General features: G+C 41.6%; 1 protein-coding gene across 1 annotated transcript; it reads left to right on the top strand.

Annotated features, from left to right (window-relative positions):
* Positions 1 to 18,356: 18,356 nt before the first annotated feature.
* On the top strand, positions 18,357 to 19,217 carry LOC124017971 (putative protein TPRXL). The gene has a single exon (XM_046333216.1). The coding sequence runs from the start codon at positions 18,357 to 18,359 to the stop codon at positions 19,215 to 19,217; it is 861 nt and encodes a 286-aa protein (XP_046189172.1).
* The last annotated feature ends 2,235 nt before the right edge of the window (positions 19,218 to 21,452 follow it).

Below are 21,452 nucleotides of genomic sequence, written 5' to 3' on the forward strand. Positions count from 1 at the left end.
GGTCGACAGGCTGACAGCATTGATGTTGTTAAATATGGTGTCGTTATTCAAGATATGCTCTCTTATCCCTGGAATCCTAATTGCCTTGTTGGCCAAAACCATATTTATAATTGCAGTCTCTTGTACATCTGTAAACAAGCGTCCTCGTCCTCCATGATGTCTTTGCCTTTCCACTCTGTACAGAATTCAAACACAGTATGTGTTCAGCATAGGAACTGTAAACAATGTACAACAATATGTAGTACAGCATGATAACCAACCTCATTCAATGCAGTGCAGTAAATGGATGGCTTAGAGTTACCAACCTCATTCAATGCAGTGCAGTAAATGGATGGCTTAGAGTTACCAACCTCATTCAATGCAGTGCAGTAAATGGATGGCTTAGAGTTACCAACCTCATTCATTCCATGCAGGGCAGTAAATGGATGGCTTAGAGTTACAAATGTTTATGCAATACTATGCAGTCATACGTATTTTACAGTACATTACCGTAATGCTAAAATAGTCATTAGATAGTTGCATACCTGTTCTCATTTCTGAAGGTTTCGAATTATGGACGCCGCTGTAAATCGACTCAAGTTGGGCTGGACTCTCAGTCCAGCTTCTCTCATGGTCAAACCGTGGTTGACTCCTTGCTGTCCCCAGTCCACCTGGCCGTGCTGCTGCTCCAGTTTAAACTGTTCTGCCTTATTATTATTCTGGACTCTCAGTCCAGCCTCTCTCATGGTCAAACCATGATCAACAAGTGTTGCCCTAATCTCATCAGAGATGGCTTTCCTTCCTTCTCTTCTTCACCCTCGTCCTCGTCTTCCTCTCCCTCCTCTTGCTCTCTGTCCATTGTTCAAAAACAGGTAATCTGACCTTTGACCTATTTATAGTATATATATATATATATATATATATATATATATATATATATATATATATACTACAGTAAAGCAGTGATTGGTTAGTGATCAGTTATTAGTGTTTGCACATGTGAGAAGTGTGTGACCTGGTGAATAAATGTAGCATTTTGATTGGTTGTGTTTGGAAAAGGAAAGCAAGTCACTTCCTGTTAGATGTTTGTGTTTTAGGTAGAGAATTGTGTGTAGTGTTTTGAAAAAAAGTGTGTTTTATGCAATTGACAACTGAGTCCAAGGCTGAGAAATAGATTATGGTTTTGGGAAATTCGGTGTGTCGTTTTGCACTTTGATTGAGAGATTTCAATAATCATGTGACATGAAAATATTTTGTGTGTAAGAAGTTGGATAAAACTGTGAAATACCTCCAAATGGTGGTTCCTTGTCACATGACAAAATACATATTGAATATTAAAATTAAAGTTTAAGATTAGAAGGTTATTTTGCAGTAGTTTTCCTATAGACACAAAGCTTGTGATCAGAGTTACAGAAGGCTTCAGGAAATGTACTTCTAGTCTTGGTTTGGTCTGTCTACTGAGTGGACAGACATCCCCACTTACCACCTGTCTCCTAAAGTCTTGGTTTGGTCTGTCTACTGAGTGGACTGACATCCCCACTTACCACCTGTCTCCTAAAGTCTTGGTTTGGTCTGTCTACTGAGTGGACAGACATCCCCACTTACCACCTGTCTCCTAAATAAGTCAAGTGTAATGTTTTTATGGTATGGAAAAGCCTCTTCTTTAATCACACACGTTCTGCCAGCCTAGTGCATAAACTATGGAGGCTAGAGATGGGCTCGGTCTTCATTAAACCTTCTGAGTTAAACTGCAATAACAGGTTTAGCTGTTCTCCCCTCCTGATTTAACTTCACAGTACACCGTTCCACAGGGGCACACATCGGTCTCTCTCGTGTGTGTGTGTGTGTGTGTGTGTGTGTGTGTGTGTGTGTGTGTGTGTGTGTGTGTGTGTGTGTGTGTGTGTGTGTGTGTGTGTGTGTGTGTGTGTGTGTGTGTGTGTGTGTGTGTGTGTGTGTGTGTGTGTGTGTGTGTGTGTGTGTGTGTGTGTGTGTATAAAGAGGATAGCGTGCTGCCTCTTGGACAGTACTTGATGAGACTCTAATTGGTGCAGATTGATTAAATATCTCATGCTTCTTACTAATTGCATCTATTTAAAGCAGCTATTAGCTTATAAACCACCAACAGGCGTTTCCTCAAACTAAATGTTCGATGTGGTTCAGAAAACCCAGAGGACAGGAAAACAATATGAAGACAGAGAGAAGAAGAGAGGATTGTATGAAGACAGAGAGAAGAAGAGAGGATTGTATGAAGACAGAGAAGAAGAGAGGATTGTATTTTTTATGATGTGGTTCAGAAAATAATATGAAGACAGAGAAGAAGAAGAGAGGATTGTATTTTATATGATGTGGTTCAGAAAATAATATGAAGACAGAGAAGAAGAAGAGAGGATTGTATTTTATATGATGTGGTTCAGAAAATAATATGAAGACAGAGAGAAGAAGAGAGGATTGTATTTTATATGATGTGGTTCAGAAAACAATATGAAGAAGAGAGGATTGTATGAAGACAGAGAGAAGAAGAGAGGATTGTATGAAGACAGAGAGAAGAAGAGAGGATTGTATGAAGACAGAGAGAAGAAGAGAGGATTGTATGAAGACAGAGAGAAGAAGAGAGGATTGTATGAAGACAGAGAGAAGAAGAGAGGATTGTATGAAGACAGAGAAGAAGAAGAGAGGATTGTATGAAGACAGAGAGAAGAGAGGATTGTTTGAAGACAGAGAGAAGAAGAGAGGATTGTATGAAGACAGAGAAGAAGAAGAGAGGATTGTATGAAGACAGAGAAGAAGAAGAGAGGATTGTATGAAGACAGAGAAGAAGAGAGGATTGTATTTTATATGATGAGGGTTTTTTTTCTTCCAGGTTTCTACTGGCTTCATTTTAGCAAAATGACTGAATCCTTTTTTTTAAAGTCTCTATACTGAATCCTTTTTTTAAAGTCTCTATACTGAATCCTTTAAAAAAAAGTCTATACTGAATCCTTTTTAAAAGTTTCTATACTGAATCATTTTTAAAAGTCTCTATACTGAATCATTTAAAAAGTCTCTATACTGAATCTTTAAAAAAAAGTCTCTATACTGAAGCTTTAAAAAAAAGTCTCTATACTGAAGCTTTAAAAAAGTCTCTATACTGAATCCTTTTTAAAAGTCTCTATACTGAATCATTTTAAAAGGTCTCTATACTGAATCCTTTAATAACGTCTCTATACTGAAGCTTTTAAAAAGTCTCTATACTGAAGCTTTAAAAAAGTCTCTATACTGAATCCCTTTAAAAGTCTCTATACTGAAGCCTTTAAAAAGTCTCTATACTGAAGCCTTTAAAAGGTCTCTATACTGAATCCTTTAAAAAGTCTCTATACTGAATCCTTTTTTTTTAAAAAGTCTCTATACTGAAGCTTTTAAAAACGTCTCTATACTGAATCCCTTTAAAAGGTCTCTATACTGAATCCTTTAAAAAAGTCTCTATACTGAATCCTTTTTAAATGTCTCTATACTGAAGCTTTAAAAAAAGTCTCTATACGGAATCCTTTTAAAAAGTCTCTATACTGATGCCTTTTAAAAAGTCTCTATACGGAATCCTTTTAAAATGTCTCTATACTGAAGCCTTTTAAAAAGTCTCTATACGGAATCCTTTTAAAAAGTCTCTATACTGAAGCTTTAAAAAAAGTCTCTATACTGAAGCTTTTAAAAAAGTCTCTATACTGAAGCCTTTAAAAATGTCTATACTGAATCCTTTAAAAAGTCTCTATACTGAAGCCTTTAAAAAGTCTCTATACCCGTCTTTTTGATATTATTGATCAAGTAAACGCACAGAAGACCCCTGTCCTACTGGCTTCACTGGATGCTGAGAAGGCGTTTGACAGGATGGAGTGGAGCTTTCTGTTTTCAGTCTTAGAAAAGTTGAATATGGGCCCAAATTTTATTAAATGGATCAAATCACTATACTCTCATCCAAATGCCATGGTGACTACTAATGGACTGAACTCTGACAGATTCCCTCTGGAATGGGGCACAAGACAAGGGTGCTCGCTGTCCCCCCTACTCTACTTGTTGGGTGCGGAGCCTCTGGCAGAGCTGATAAGGAGCAATCCAAGTATTATGGGTGTTTCTGCAGGCGGCCTGCAGCACAAGATTTCAGGTTATAAGACCAATGTGAACAAATCCACTGTCTGCCCTCTCAATATTACACTCACCAGCTCTATGAAGACACTATGTCCTTTCAATATTACACTCACCAGCTCTATGAAGACACTATGTCCTTTCAATATTACACTCACCAGCTCTATGAAGACATTATGTCCTTTCAATATTACACTCACCAGCTCTATGAAGACACTTTGTCCTTTCAATATTACACTCACCAGCTCTATGAAGACACTATGTCCTTTCAATATTACACTCACCAGCTCTATGAAGACACTATGTCCTTTCAATATTACACTCACCAGCTCTATGAAGACATTATGTCCTTTCAATATTACACTCACCAGCTCTATGAAGACACTTTGTCCTTTCCAATGGAAAACACAGGGGTTTCAATACCTCGGGATCTTCATAACACCAGATCTGAATAGCCTTAAGGAAAATTATCTTCCACTCCTGGATCGAATCAAGAACGATCTCCAAACCTGGATCTCCCTCCCAATTAGTAGGAAGAATTAATGTAATCCGTATGAACGTCCTCCCTAGACTGAACTACTTATTTCAGATGCTCCCATGCTATCTCCCAGTTTCCTTCTTCAAAACAACTAACCAAAGCATCACCAAATTTATATGGGGCAATAAAAAAACCTAGGATCAAGTTTTCCACTTTCTCAAAACCTGAATCTAAGGGTGGTCTTGCCCTTCCCTCCCTTCAATTGTAAGAATGCTAATGAATGCTAACGAATGCTTAAGAATGCTAACAAATGCTTAAGAATGCTAACAAATGCTTAAGAATGCTAACGAATGCTAACAAATGCTTAAGAATGCTTAAGAATGCTAATGCTAGGATCAAGGGTCCAAGGTTGGTCTTGCCCTTCCCTCCCTTCAATTGTACTACTGGTCTGCCCAAATCCGCAACATGCTAACATGGATCACAAACAGACAAGAGTCAACGTGGATTCAGATAGAAGCCCAATCCTGTGGTTCATTGCCCTTAAGCTCAATTATATTCATTAATAACTTTAGTGAAGTGGGCAACATAGCCAAAACAAGTGTGATTTACAGCACCCTACTAGCGTGGAGGGACTGTAAGAAATACCTGGGCATTTCCTCCCAAATATGTTCTCACTCGCCTATAGTAGGCAACCCAGACTTGCCAAAAGCCCTGAGGGATGCCAACTTTAATCTTTGGCATACTCTAGGAATCAGGACCTTTTCAGACCTATTTCATCAGAAAACCACTACACTGAAATCCTTTCAAGAGCTCTGCAGTGAATTCGATGTGCCAAGATCCCATTTTTTTTTTTAATATCTTCAAATTAGACATGTAATTTCCTAATTTACCTCCAAGAGGTTTAGAACTCAGTTGAATGAAGTTTGAAACCCTTCTTGTCACAGCACAATCCATTAAATTAAAGGCAAAATATCTGACATCTATAGACTCCTTTCTGAGAAAGGAAGCTCCTCCTTTACTCCTTTGAAAATAATCTGGGAAAAGGACCTTGGTCTGACTATCAGTGATGAGTTATGGGCGGAGGTTTGCGACAGGGTATACTGCTCCTCTACCAGTGTAAAAATGAAAGAATCTAATTACAAATTTTTGTACAAATTTTATTATACTCCTTTGAGACTCCATAGAATGAAAACAGACATGTCTCCTAACTGTAAAAGATGTACCTCTGAAAGTGGAATCTATATGCATGTATTTTGGAGCTGTAGAGAGATTGCCAGATTCTGTCAATCTGTACATACTGCTGCACAGAAAATACTAGAGGTACAGTTTGATATGACCCCGTGTATCTATCTTCTTAATGCTCAGCAGGACTTTGTTCTTGATCCTGACAGAGAAAATTTGCTTATGACTATTACATACTTTGCTAAGAAATGTATTCTTCTATTGTGGGCCTCTAATACCCCTCCTACGTTTAAAATGTGGATTGACCAGATTGTTGACTTTCTTCCTCTTGAAAAGCTCCCTTATGACGTCCACAAGAGACAGCCCAAGTTTGATAGACTCTGGTCTCCACTATTCAACTATATTTCAAACTGGACAGAGTGAACGGGGTGACTAGGGAAATGCGCATGTTGTGTAAGGTACTGTAAAACCTAAAAACGAATTATTGGCCCGTCGTCTCAGCGAATGAGTGAAATAGCTGATAAGAACCTTGATAGTGCTGCAAGTGTTATATGTTTTTTTGTGTGTTTTTATTTTAATTTAGTTTTTGAGTACGTGTGTGTATGTGTATGTGTGTATGTATCTATGTATTTGGGGCGGCAGCGTAGCCTAGTGGTTAGAGCGTTGGACTAGTAAGGTGTCATAAGGTGAATGCACCAATTTGTAAGTCGCTCTGGATAAGAGCATCTGCTAAATGACTTAAATGTAATGTAGTAACCGGAAGGTTGCGAGTTCAAACCCCCCGAGCTGACAAGGTACAAATCTGTCGTTCTGCCCCTGAACAGGCAGTTAACCCACTGTTCCTAGGCCGTCATTGAAAATAAGAATGTGTTCTTAACTGACTTGCCTCGTTAAATAAAGATAATTTTTTTTAAATGTATGTATGTATGTATGTATGTATGTATGTATGTATGTATGTATGTATGTATGTATGTATGTATGTATGTATGTATGTATGTATGTATGTATGTATGTATGTATGTATGTATGTATGTATGTATGTATGTATGTATATGTGTGTGTGTGTGTATGTATGTGTATATATGTATGTGTGTGTATGTGTATGTATGTATGTACCAAGGAAAATATATAGATTAAGAAAAATAAATGCTTTTTTTTACTTTATCATTCATTTTAATTTAATTTGAATTTTTTTAAATGTATTATTATTTTTTGACTTTTTCTTTTTTTAAAGCCTGTCACATCTGTGAATGTGTTTTGTTGGTTGACTGAAAAACAAGAAAACTTAATAAAACTTTAAATTGAAAAAAAAAAGTCTCTATACTGAAGCCCCTCCCCCTTCTTTCTGCAGTAATAGCATTGTCTGAGCACTGACTTGGTAGTCATAGTTACATAATAGCATTGTCTGAGCACTGACTTGGTAGTCATAGTTACATAACATTCCTAATCAAATGATTTCATCTCATCTCGACCACATTAGACAAATTAAAATAAAAGACATCAGGCACAAATTAACATAAATCATTATGTGAATGTAAATTGTGTTCATTTCAAAACATTTCTTATTCTTATTCCTATTATAATTGCCAGCACGGTCATATATATCAGTATTTATAACAGCCATATAAGGTGGAAGTCGGAAGTTTACATACACTTAGGTTGGAGTCATTAAAACTCATTTTTCAACCACTCCACAAATGTTTTGTTAACAAAATGTTCAATGACCCCAAGCATACTTCCAACGTTGTGGCAAAATGGCTTAAGGACAACAATGGCAAGGTATTGGAGTGGCCATCACAAAGCCCTGACCTCAATCCTATAGAAAATGTGTGGGCAGATCTGAAAAAGCGTGTTCAAGCAAGGAGGCCTACAAACCTGACTCAGTTACACCAGCTCTGTCAGGAGGAATGGGCCAAAATTCACCCAACTTATTGTGGGAAGCTTGTGGAAGGATCCCTGAAACGTTTGACCCAAGTTAAACAATTTAAAGGCAACGCTACCAAATACTAATTGAGTGTTTGTAAACTTCTGACCCACTGGGAATGTGATGAAAGAAATAAAAGCTGAAATAAATCATTCTCTCTACCATTATTCTCACTTTTCACAATCTTAAAATAAAGTGGTGATCCTAACTGACCTAGGACAGGGAATTTCTACTAGGATTAAATGTCAGGAATTATGGAGAAACTGAGTTTACATGTATTTCGCTACGGTTTATGTAAACTTCTGACATCAACTGTATAAACTGTACCAGTCAAGGTTGGACACATCAACTCATTCAAGGGTTTTTCTTTATTTTTACTATTTTCATTTACTGATCGTTTTAAGTAAAACAAATATTTATTATATGTCTGTAAATGTGCCAAATCACTAAAGCATTAATGTGCAGACTATTGAACCACTTCTCAGTGATGCTTCAGTTATAGTTTGATTTCACTGAACTTCAGTTCTGCAGCTCCGTCTCATTGAGATCAAATGTATGTCTAATGACTGACCTTGTCCACGTCGAGTCCCCCTTCAGGGTAGCTAGCCTGGTGTTTTACAAAGCTTCGGGCCGGATAGAGAAAAAAACTGGCCAGGCACAACCTGTGCCAACTCCATCTCCCCGGAGACCCTCAATGAATTACAGAAATTACATCTCTCTGATAAATGCCAAGCTCTTCTAAGGAGGCCAGCGTCAGAGAGGCTCAGCCACCGGAGAAGCAGTGATTAAGGGGGAAGGAGAGGCTGCCAATACCCTGACTGGAACACAGAGGACCAGGACTGCTGGGGGTGGCTGGAACAACAGCCTTGTCACACAACACGACTCTGAGGGGATGTCAGCGATCAGGCATCAATATGCCACGGTAAATACCGCTGCAACAAAAGCTGGGGCTGGAAGCTGAAGCTGGAAGCTGGGACTGGAAACTGGGGCTGGAAGCTGAGGCTGCCAGGCAGGAGTTACACTTTCCTACAGATTGTGATGGAGTAGCATCATTCTGTGCTGTCTCTGTTCTGTCTCTGTGACTAACTGTCATGGACTGCTGTCTCTATTCTGTCTCTATGCTGTCTCTATGCTGTCTCTGTACTGTCTCTGTACTGTCTCTGTACTGTCTCTGTGCTGTCTCTGTGCTGTCTCTGTGCTGTCTCTGTGCCGTCTCTGTGCCGTCTCTGTGCCGTCTCTGTGCCGTCTCTGTGCCGTCTCTGTGCCGTCTCTGTGCCGTCTCTGTGCCGTCTCTATTCTGTCTCTGTGCTGTCTCTGTGCTGTCTCTGTGCTGTCTCTGTGCTGTCTCTGTGCTGTCTCTGTGCTGTCTCTGTGCTGTCTCTGTGCCGTCTCTGTGCCGTCTCTATTCTGTCTCTGTACTGTCTATTCGGTCTCTGTGCTGTCTCTGTGCTGTCTCTGTGCTGTCTCTGTGCTGTCTCTGTGCTGTCTCTGTGCTGTCTCTGTGCTGTCTCTGTACTGTCTCTGTACTGTCTCTGTCTCTTTAGTAACGGATCATGTTATTTATTCTCCTTTGAAAGTCTGTTTCAGTGTAAATTACGTCGTTACAGAAAGAAGGTAGAAACGATAAGAATGTAAACATTCAATTCCTCATCTCATTCCTTCAACTCTGACTGACAATTTGTTGTTCTGTGTCAAAATGTAGATTATATTTGTTGTTCTGTGTCTAAATGTAGATGTTATTTTTTGTTCTGTGTCTAAATGTAGATGTTATTTGTTGTTCTGTGTCTAAATGTAGATGTTATTTGTTGTTCTGTGTCTAAATGTAGATTATATTTGTTGTTCTGTGTCTAAATGTAGATGTTATTTTTTGTTCTGTGTCTAAATGTAGATGTTATTTGTTGTTCTGTGTCTAAATGTAGATGTTATTTTGAGGTTGAATCTGCCTGAGGGAAACAAACACATAATCCCATTAAGTCTGAATGATGAAAGGGACCACTTGAACCACTGTAAAACAACCATTACAATTGGAGGTTAAAAAACTCCCTTGTCAATACCCCTCAGTCCAATGTCTTCAACCCTTCCAAATGGTACCAGTTTATTGATCTGTATTGGGGTATGTATAATGTACATTACAGAACATAACTTCCAGTTATACCATTCCTCTGGTGCTGCTCAGACCTGAACCCGACTGGAACAGAACCCAGTGCTATCTGATAGTTCTGTTGCGTAATATGTCCTGATTATTGACATCAACATTACCGATGAGCAGACTGTCATCCTGTGTTGTCACGCTGCTAGCTTGGCACTAATCAAACAACTCCACTTGGCATAGACCCCAATTCTCTAATTCACATGGTAATCAGTTCCAGTCCAGGGGGTTCCTCCCTCTTACCCCCAAAACTGGTCCTGTTGACTCAAGAGCTGATTGGCCCAGATGGCCACCTGCTGCACCCCAGGCGGAGGCTTTGTTCAGGGGATCCCCGACATATGATCAACAACATGAGGCGACTGAACGCTGAACCCTGTTTACTACAGCCGTTGCTGTCACATCCAGAGTTACAGCTTTAATCGGTCTACTGTCACATCCAGAGTTACAGTAGGCTTTAATCGGTCTACTGTCACATCCAGAGTTACAGTAGGCTTTAATCGGTCTACTGTCACATCCAGAGTTACAGCTTTAATCGGTCTACTGTCACATCCAGAGTTACAGTAGGCTTTAATCGGTCTACTGTCACATCCAGAGTTACAGTAGGCTTTAATCGGTCTACTGTCACATCCAGAGTTACAGCTTTAATCGGTCAACTGTCACATCCAGAGTTACAGCTTTAATCGGTCTACTGTCACATCCAGAGTTACAGTAGGCTTTAATTGGTCTACTGTCACATCCAGAATTACAGCTTTAATCGGTCTACTGTCACATCCAGAGTTACAGCTTTAATCGGTCTACTGTCACATCTAGAGTTACAGTAGGCTTTAATCGGTCTACTGTCACATCCAGAGTTACAGCTTTAATCAGTCTACTGTCACATCCAGAGTTACAGCTTTAATCGGTCTACTGTCACATCCAGAGTTACAGTAGGCTTTAATCGGTCTACTGTCACATCCAGAGTTACAGCTTTAATCGGTCAACTGTCACATCCAGAGTTACAGCTTTAAACGGTCTACTGTCACATCCAGAGTTACAGTAGGCTTTAATTGGTCTACTGTCACATCCAGAATTACAGCTTTAATCGGTCTACTGTCACATCCAGAGTTACAGCTTTAATCGGTCTACTGTCACATCCAGAGTTACAGTAGGCTTTAATCGGTCTACTGTCACATCCAGAGTTACAGATTTAATCAGTCTACTGTCACATCCAGAGTTACAGCTTTAATCGGTCTACTGTCACATCCAGAGTTACAGTAGGCTTTAATCGGTCTACCGTACCATCCAGAGTTACAGTAGGCTTTAATCGGTCTACTGTCACATCCAGAGTTACAGTAGGCTTTAATCGGTCTACTGTCACATCCAGAGTTACAGTAGGCTTTAATCGGTCTACTGTCACATCCAGAGTTACAGTAGGCTTTAGTCGGTCTACTGTCACATCCAGAGTTACAGTAGGCTTTAATCGGTCTACTGTCACATCCAGAGTTACAGTAGGCTTTAATCGGTCTACTGTCACATCCAGAGTTACAGTAGGCTTTAATCGGTCTACTGTCACATCCAGAGTTACAGCTTTAATCAGTCTACTGTCACATCCAGAGTTACAGTAGGCTTTAATCGGTCTACTGTCACATCCAGAGTTACAGTAGGCTTTAATCGGTCTACTGTCACATCCAGAGTTACAGTAGGCTTTAATCGGTCTACTGTCACATCCAGAGTTACAGTAGGTTTTAATCGGTCTACTGTCACATCCAGAGTTACAGCTTTAATCGGTCTACTGTCACATCCAGAGTTACAGTAGGCTTTAATCAGTCTACTGTCACATCCAGAGTTACAGCTTTAATCGGTCTACTGTCACATCCAGAGTTACAGCTTTAATCGGTCTACTGTCACATCCAGAGTTACAGCTTTAATCGGTCTACTGTCACATCCAGAGTTACAGTAGGCTTTAATCAGTCTACTGTCACATCCAGAGTTACAGCTTTAATCGTTCTACTGTCACATCCAGAGTTACAGCTTTAATCGGTCTACTGTCACATCCAGAGTTACAGCTTTAATCGGTCTAATGTCACATCCAGAGTTACAGTAGGCTTTAATCGGTCTACTGTCACATCCAGAGTTACAGCTTTAATCGGTCTACTGTCACATCCAGAGTTACAGTAGGCTTTAATCGGTCTACTGTCACATCCAGAGTTACAGCTTTAATCGGTCTACTGTCACATCCAGAGTTACAGTAGGCTTTAATCGGTCTACTGTCACATCCAGAATTACAGTAGGCTTTAATCGGTCTACTGTCACATCCAGAGTTACAGTAGACTTTAACCGGTCTACTGTCACATCCAGAGTTACAGTAGGCTTTAATCGGTCTACTGTCACATCCAGAGTTACAGTAGGCGTTTAATCGGTCTACTGTCACATCCAGAGTTACAGTAAGCTTTAATCGGTCTACTGTCACATCCAGAGTTACAGCTTTAATCGGTCTACTGTCACATCTAGAGTTACAGCTTTAATCGGTCTACTGTCACATCCAGAATTACAGCTTTAATCAGTCTACTGTCACATCCAGAGTTACAGCTTTAATCGGTCTACTGTCACATCCAGAGTTACAGCTTTAATCGGTCTACTGTCACATCCAGAGTTACAGCTTTAATCGGTCTACTGTCACATCTAGAGTTACAGTAGGCTTTAATCGGTCTACTGTCACATCCAGAGTTACAGTAAGCTTTAATCGTTCTACTGTCACATCCAGAGTTACAGCTTTAATCGGTCTACTGTCACATCCAGAGTTACAGTAGGCTTTAATCGGTCTACTGTCACATCCAGAGTTACAGCTTTAATCGGTCTACTGTCACATCCAGAGTTACAGTAGGCTTTAATCAGTCTTGTCACATCCAGAGTTACAGTAGGCTTTAATCAGTCTACTGTCACATCCAGAGTTACAGTAGGCTTTAATCAGTCTAATGTCACATCCAGAGTTACAGCTTTAATCGGTCTACTGTCACATCCAGAGTTACAGTAGGCTTTAATCAGTCTAATGTCACATCCAGAGTTACAGCTTTAATCGGTCTACTGTCACATCCAGAGTTACAGGAGGCTTTAATCGGTCTACTGTCACATCCAGAGTTACAGGAGGCTTTAATCGGTCTACTGTCACATCCAGTGTTACAGTAGGCTTTAATCGGTCTACTGTCACATCCAGAGTTACAGGAGGCTTTAATCGGTCTACTGTCACATCCAGAGTTACAGTAGGCTTTAATCGGTCTACTGTCACATCCAGAGTTGTCACATCCAGAGTTACAGTAGGCTTTAATCGGTCTACTGTCACATCCAGAGTTACAGTAGGCTTTAATCGGTCTACTGTCACATCCAGAGTTACAGGAGGCTTTAATCGGTCTACTGTCACATCCAGAGTTACAGTAGGCTTTAATCGGTCTACTGTCACATCCAGAGTTACAGTAGGCTTTAATCAGAGGTCTACTGTCACATCCAGAGTTACAGTAAGCTTTAATCGGTCTACTGTCACATCCAGAGTTACAGTAGACTTCACATCCAGAGTCTACTGTCACATCCAGAGTTACAGTAGACTTTAATCGGTCTACTGTCACATCCAGAGTTACAGCTTTAATCGGTCTACTGTCACATCCAGAGTTACAGTAGACTTTAATCAGTCTACTGTCACATCCAGAGTTACAGTAGGCTTTAATCGGTCTACTGTCACATCCAGAGTTACAGCTTTAATCGGTCTACTGTCACATCCAGAGTTACAGCTTTAATCGGTCTACTGTCACATCCAGAGTTACAGCTTTAATCGTCTACTGTCTACTGTCACATCCAGAGTTACAGTAGACTTTAATCGGTCTACTGTCACATCCAGAGTTACAGTAGACTTTAATCGGTCTACTGTCACATCCAGAGTTACAGCTTTAATCGGTCTACTGTCACATCCAGAGTTACAGTAGGCTTTAATCAGTCTACTGTCACATCCAGAGTTACAGGAGGCTTTAATCGGTCTACTGTCACATCCAGAGTTACAGCTTTAATCGGTCTACTGTCACATCCAGAGTTACAGCTTTAATCGGTCTACTGTCACATCCAGAGTTACAGCTTTAATCGGTCTACTGTCACATCCAGAGTTACAGTAGACTTTAATCGGTCTACTGTCACATCCAGAGTTACAGCTTTAATCGGTCTACTGTCACATCCAGAGTTACAGCTTTAATTAGTCTACTGTTACATCCAGAGTTACAGTAGGCTTTAATCGGTCTACTGTCACATCCAGAGTTACAGCTTTAATCGGTCTACTGTCACATCCAGAGTTACAGTAGGCTTTAATCGGTCTACTGTCACATCCAGAGTTACAGTAGGCTTTAATCAGTCTACTGTCACATCCAGAGTTACAGCTTTAATCGGTCTACTGTCACATCCAGAGTTACAGGAGGCTTTAATCGGTCTACTGTCACATCCAGAGTTACAGTAGGCTTTAATCGGTCTACTGTCACATCCAGAGTTACAGGAGGCTTTAATCGGTCTACTGTCACATCCAGAGTTACAGTAGGCTTTAATCGGTCTACTGTCACATCCAGAGTTACAGGAGGCTTTAATCGGTCTACTGTCACATCCAGAGTTACAGTAGGCTTTAATCGGTCTACTGTCACATCCAGAGTTACAGTAGGCTTTAATCGGTCTACTGTCACATCCAGAGTTACAGTAGACTTTAATCGGTCTACTGTCACATCCAGAGTTACAGCTTTAATCGGTCTACTGTCACATCCAGAGTTACAGTAGACTTTAATCGGTCTACTGTCACATCCAGAGTTACAGGCTTTAATCGGTCTACTGTCACATCCAGAGTTACAGCTTTAATCGGTCTACTGTCACATCCAGAGTTACAGCTTTAATCGGTCTACTGTCACATCCAGAGTTACAGCTTTAATCGGTCTACTGTCACATCCAGAGTTACAGTAGGCTTTAATCGGTCTACTGTCACATCCAGAGTTACAGTAGGCTTTAATCGGTCTACTGTCACATCCAGAGTTACAGCTTTAATCGGTCTACTGTCACATCCAGAGTTACAGCTTTAATCGGTCTACTGTCACATCCAGAGTTACAGCTTTAAGGTCTTGTCACATCCAGAGTTACAGTAGACTTTAACTGTCACATCCAGAGTTACAGCTTTAATCGGTCTACTGTCACATCCAGAGTTACAGCTTTAATCAGTCTACTGTTACATCCAGAGTTACAGTAGGCTTTAATCGGTCTACTGTCACATCCAGAGTTACAGCTTTAATCGGTCTACTGTCACATCCAGAGTTACAGTAGACTTTAATCGGTCTACTGTCACATCCAGAGTTACAGTAGGCTTTAATCAGTCTACTGTCACATCCAGAGTTACAGCTTTAATCGGTCTACTGTCACATCCAGAGTTACAGCTTTAATCGGTCTACTGTCACATCCAGAGTTACAGCTTTAATCGGTCTACTGTCACATCCAGAGTTACAGCTTTAATCGGTCTACTGTCACATCCAGAGTTACAGCTTTAATCGGTCTACTGTCACATCCAGAGTTACAGTAGACTTTAATCGGTCTACTGTCACATCCAGAGTTACAGTAGGCTTTAATCAGTCTACTGTCACATCCAGAGTTACAGTAGACTTTAATCGGTCTACTGTCACATCCAGAGTTACAGTAGGCTTTAATCGGTCTACTGTCACATCCAGAGTTACAGTAGACTTTAATCGGTCTACTGTCACATCCAGAGTTACAGTAGACTTTAATCGGTCTACTGTCACATCCAGAGTTACAGTAGGCTTTAATCAGTCTACTGTCACATCCAGAGTTACAGCTTTAATCAGTCTACTGTCACATCCAGAGTTACAGCTTTAATCGGTCTACTGTCACATCCAGAGTTACAGCTTTAATCGGTCTACTGTCACATCCAGAGTTACAGTAGACTTTAATCGGTCTACTGTCACATCCAGAGTTACAGTAGGCTTTAATCAGTCTACTGTCACATCCAGAGTTACAGCTTTAATCGGTCTACTGTCACATCCAGAGTTACAGTAGGCTTTAATCGGTCTACTGTCACATCCAGAGTTACAGCTTTAATCAGTCTACTGTCACATCCAGAGTTACAGCTTTAATCAGTCTACTGTCACATCCAGAGTTACAGCTTTAATCAGTCTACTGTCACATCCAGAGTTACAGCTTTAATCAGTCTACTGTCACATCCAGAGTTACAGCTTTAATCGGTCTACTGTCACATCCAGAGTTACAGCTTTAATCGGTCTACTGTCACATCCAGAGTTACAGTAGGCTTTAATCGGTCTACTGTCACATCCAGAGTTACAGTAGGCTTTAATCGGTCTACTGTCACATCCAGAGTTACAGTAAGCTTTAATCGGTCTACTGTCACATCCAGAGTTACAGTAGACTTTAATCGGTCTACTGTCACATCCAGAGTTACAGTAGACTTTAATCGGTCTACTGTCACATCCAGAGTTACAGCTTTAATCGGTCTACTGTCACATCCAGAGTTACAGTAGACTTTAATCAGTCTACTGTCACATCCAGAGTTACAGTAGGCTTTAATCGGTCTACTGTCACATCCAGAGTTACAGCTTTAATCGGTCTACTGTCACATCCAGAGTTACAGCTTTAATCGGTCTACTGTCACATCCAGAGTTACAGCTTTAATCGGTCTACTGTCACATCCAGAGTTACAGTAGACTTTAATCGGTCTACTGTCACATCCAGAGTTACAGCTTTAATCGGTCTACTGTCACATCCAGAGTTACAGCTTTAATTAGTCTACTGTTACATCCAGAGTTACAGTAGGCTTTAATCGGTCTACTGTCACATCCAGAGTTACAGCTTTAATCGGTCTACTGTCACATCCAGAGTTACAGTAGACTTTAATCGGTCTACTGTCACATCCAGAGTTACAGTAGGCTTTAATCAGTCTACTGTCACATCCAGAGTTACAGCTTTAATCGGTCTACTGTCACATCCAGAGTTACAGGAGGCTTTAATCGGTCTACTGTCACATCCAGTGTTACAGTAGGCTTTAATCAGTCTACTGTCACATCCAGAGTTACAGGAGGCTTTAATCGGTCTACTGTCACATCCAGAGTTACAGTAGGCTTTAATCGGTCTACTGTCACATCCAGAGTTACAGGAGGCTTTAATCGGTCTACTGTCACATCCAGAGTTACAGTAGGCTTTAATCGGTCTACTGTCACATCCAGAGTTACAGGAGGCTTTAATTGGTCTACTGTCACATCCAGAGTTACAGTAGACTTTAATCGGTCTACTGTCACATCCAGAGTTACAGCTTTAATCGGTCTACTGTCACATCCAGAGTTACAGTAGACTTTAATCGGTCTACTGTCACATCCAGAGTTACAGTAGACTTTAATCGGTCTACTGTCACATCCAGAGTTACAGCTTTAATCGGTCTACTGTCACATCCAGAGTTACAGCTTTAATCGGTCTACTGTCACATCCAGAGTTACAGTAGACTTTAATCAGTCTACTGTCACATCCAGAGTTACAGTAGGCTTTAATCGGTCTACTGTCACATCCAGAGTTACAGCTTTAATCGGTCTACTGTCACATCCAGAGTTACAGCTTTAATCGGTCTACTGTCACATCCAGAGTTACAGCTTTAATCGGTCTACTGTCACATCCAGAGTTACAGTAGACTTTAAATCGGTCTACTGTCACATCCAGAGTTACAGCTTTAATCGGTCTACTGTCACATCCAGAGTTACAGCTTTAATCAGTCTACTGTTACATCCAGAGTTACAGTAGGCTTTAATCGGTCTACTGTCACATCCAGAGTTACAGCTTTAATCGGTCTACTGTCACATCCAGAGTTACAGTAGACTTTAATCGGTCTACTGTCACATCCAGAGTTACAGTAGGCTTTAATCAGTCTACTGTCACATCCAGAGTTACAGCTTTAATCGGTCTACTGTCACATCCAGAGTTACAGCTTTAATCGGTCTACTGTCACATCCAGAGTTACAGCTTTAATCGGTCTACTGTCACATCCAGAGTTACAGCTTTAATCGGTCTACTGTCACATCCAGAGTTACAGCTTTAATCGGTCTACTGTCACATCCAGAGTTACAGTAGGCTTTAATTGGTCTACTGTCACATCCAGAGTTACAGCTTTAATCGGTCTACTGTCACATCCAGAGTTACAGTAGGCTTTAAATCAGTCTACTGTCACATCCAGAGTTACAGTAGGCTTTAATCGGTCTACTGTCACATCCAGAGTTACAGTAGGCTTTAATCGGTCTACTGTCACATCCAGAGTTACAGCTTTAATCAGTCTACTGTCACATCCAGAGTTACAGCTTTAATCAGTCTACTGTTAAATAGAGTGAAATTAAAAGATAAGAACATTCCAGACATTTCATTCTAGTCCCACAAAAAAAACGCAACTATGCAAAAATCCTCCCTCTGTCATTCAGAAACATAATTGCGTCTGCCTGGCAGCTGGACCTCTGTGTCTGTGCTGTTGCATGTTAATGCTACCTGCTCTCCCATTCTGGAGCAGGGGACAACAGTACCAGCTGTCCCACTCTGGACCAGGAGACAACAGTACCAGCTCTCCCACTCTGGAGCAGGAGCCAACAGTACCAGCTCTCCCGTTCTGGAGCAGGAGCCAACAGTACCAGCTCTCCCACTCTGGACCAGGAGACAACAGTACCAGCTCTCCCACTCTGGACCAGGAGCCAACAGTACCAGCTCTCTCACTCTGGACCAGGAGCCAACAGTACCAGCTCTCCCACTCTGGACCAGGAGACAACAGTACCAGCTCTCCCACTCTGGAGCAGGAGCCAGGACAGCATCTCTCCCCTGTCAGATCCCCAGCCAGGACAGCATCTCTCCCCTGTCAGATCCCCAGCCAGGACAGCATCTCTCCCCTGTCAGATCCCCAGCCAGGACAGCATCTCTCCCCTGTCAGATCCCCAGCCAGGACATCACCTCTCCCCTGTCAGATCCCCAGCCAGGACATCACCTCACCCTGTCAGATCCCCAGCCATGACAGCATCTCTCCCCTGTCAGATCCCCAGCCAGGACAGCATCTCTCCCCTGTCAGATCCCCAGCCAGGACAGCATCTCTCCCCTGTCAGATCCCCAGCCAGGACAGCATCTCTCCCCTGTCAGATCCCCAGTCTGGACAGCATCTCTCCCCTGTCAGATCCCCAGCCAGGACAGCATCTCTCCCCTGTCAGATCCCCAGCCAGGACAGCACCTCTCCCCTGTCAGATCCCCAGCCAGGACATCATCTCTCCCCTGTCAGATCCCCAGCCAGGACAGCATCTCTCCCCTGTCAGATCCCCAGCCAGGACAGCATCTCTCCCCTGTCAGATCCCCAGCCATGACAGCATCTCTCCCCTGTCAGATCCCCAGCCAGGACAGACTTCCGCAACAGTACCAGCTTCATTCAGAGACAAAGCCGCCAGAAGGAAAGGGTCCTGACGGTTTTGGAGCAAACACTGAGAAATCTGATTTAAAAAATAATAATGACAAAACTTGAACAGTAAAAAAACAAAAATGTTTTTTTTAATTCACAAAAGCCCTAGGTTTAAAACCCATGTCTGCACCCCCTCCCCCAAATATCTCCCTGGGGCTATGGGGAGAGAGATCTGTAAATAGCTATAGAAGAATGGCTTCCCTTTTCAATGCTAGTTAACGATACTATCGGCCTAGATATCACGCTGGATTTATTTATCACCTCACCCTGTCAGATCCCCAGCCAGGACAGAATAGCTACATAGATTAAAAGCTTGTTAGCTACATAGATTAAAACCTTGTTAGCTACATAGATTAAAAGCTTGTTAGCTACATAGATTAAAAGGACATTCAGAGTTCCTCCATAAAAGCAGAAGCTTGTTAGCTACATAGATTAAAAGCTTGTTAGCTACATAGATTAAAAGCTTGTTAGCTACATAGATTAAAAGCTTGTTAGCTACATAGATTAAAACCTTGTTAGCTACATAGATTAAAAGGACATTCAGACTTCCTCCATAAAAGCCACTCCTCCTAGATATAATTTGTCATGGGGCGGCAGGGTAGCCTGGTGGTTAGAGCGTTGGACTAGTAACCTCCTAGATATAATTTGTCATGGGGCGGCAGGGTAGCCTGGTGGTTAGAGCGTTGGACTAGTAACCTCCTAGATATAATTTGTCATGGGGCGGCAGGGTAGCCTGGTGGTTGGGGCGGCAGGGTAGCCTGGTGGTTAGAGCGTTGGACTAGTAACCTCCTAGATATAATTTGTCATGGGGCGGCAGGGTAGCCTGGTGGTTAGAGCGTTGGACTAGTAACCTCCTAGATATAATTTGTCATGGGGCGGCAGGGTAGCCTGGTGGTTAGAGCGTTGGACTAGTAACCTCCTAGATATAATTTGTCATGGGGCGGCAGGGTAGCCTGGTGGTTAGAGCGTTGGACTAGTAACCTCCTAGATATAATTTGTCATGGGGCGGCAGGGTAGCCTGGTGGTTAGAGCGTTGGACTAGTAACCTCCTAGATATAATTGTGTGGACTTAAACCAGATAATGCATGTCACAACAAGATGCCCAGCGCTTCAAGCCTCTTCCTCAACCCTCTCTGGCTCTCTCCCCACCTGCAAAATGTCCCTCACACCTTGCGCCATCTGCAATACTTGTCTCTCCATCACGCATGTGAACAACTATATTGCCTGCTCTGTCCTCACTGATTGGTCTAAACAACTATCTTGCCTGCTCTGTCCTCACTGATTGGTCGAAACAACTATCTTGCCTGCTCTGTCCTCACTGATTGGTCTAAACAACGATCTTGCCTGCTCTGTCCTCACTGATTGGTCTAAACAACGATCTTGCCTGCTCTGTCCTCACTGATTGGTCTAAACAACGATCTTGCCTGCTCTGTCCTCACTGATTGGTCAAAACAACGATCTTGCCTGCTCTGTCCTCACTGATTGGTGAAGTCATTTAATGAGCTCAATGTAAACAACAGTTGAAAAAGGAACAGGAAAGGAACAGGTCCTCGTCTTGGTTTGAACCGGTCCTCGTCTTGGTTTGAACCGGTCCTCGTCTTGGTTTGAACCGGTCCTCGTCTTGGTTTGAACCGGTCCTCGTCTTGGTTTGAACCGGTCCTCGTCTTGGTTTGAACCGGTCCTCGTCTTGGTTTGAACCGGTTCAGAACGTTATTTTGCCGGTCGGAAACAGTGGAACAGAATTTAAAAATCCGGTTCTGATCAGAACGAAACAAACGTAAAATAATGTTGGTTCTAATCCCTTGTAACGAGTCAGTAGTCAGTACACACCATTGAAGTGGAATAGGGTGGACATTATAATCCTAACCTCAGCGGTTCTGGGGATGGGTACACTATAGATGGACGGAGAGAGAGAGAGCTTGATTAAACCTTGATTAAATCATTTCTCTACATGTCCTAGAATAGTATTTTTAATTAATGAGCCTATTCATCATTTCCTGATTCCACCTGTCATTACATCATCATTAGAGCCATAGGGTCAACGCCGCTGATGTAGAAAGAGATTCTCTTTATATTCATCAGAGTTAGGTCACAAAAATTCAGAGCTGGTAACACCATGCAATATAGGATTTAATTTAAGAGA

Source organism: Oncorhynchus gorbuscha, unplaced genomic scaffold (assembly GCF_021184085.1).
Source record: "Oncorhynchus gorbuscha isolate QuinsamMale2020 ecotype Even-year unplaced genomic scaffold, OgorEven_v1.0 Un_scaffold_360, whole genome shotgun sequence".
In the NCBI taxonomy this organism is placed as follows: domain Eukaryota; kingdom Metazoa; phylum Chordata; class Actinopteri; order Salmoniformes; family Salmonidae; genus Oncorhynchus; species Oncorhynchus gorbuscha.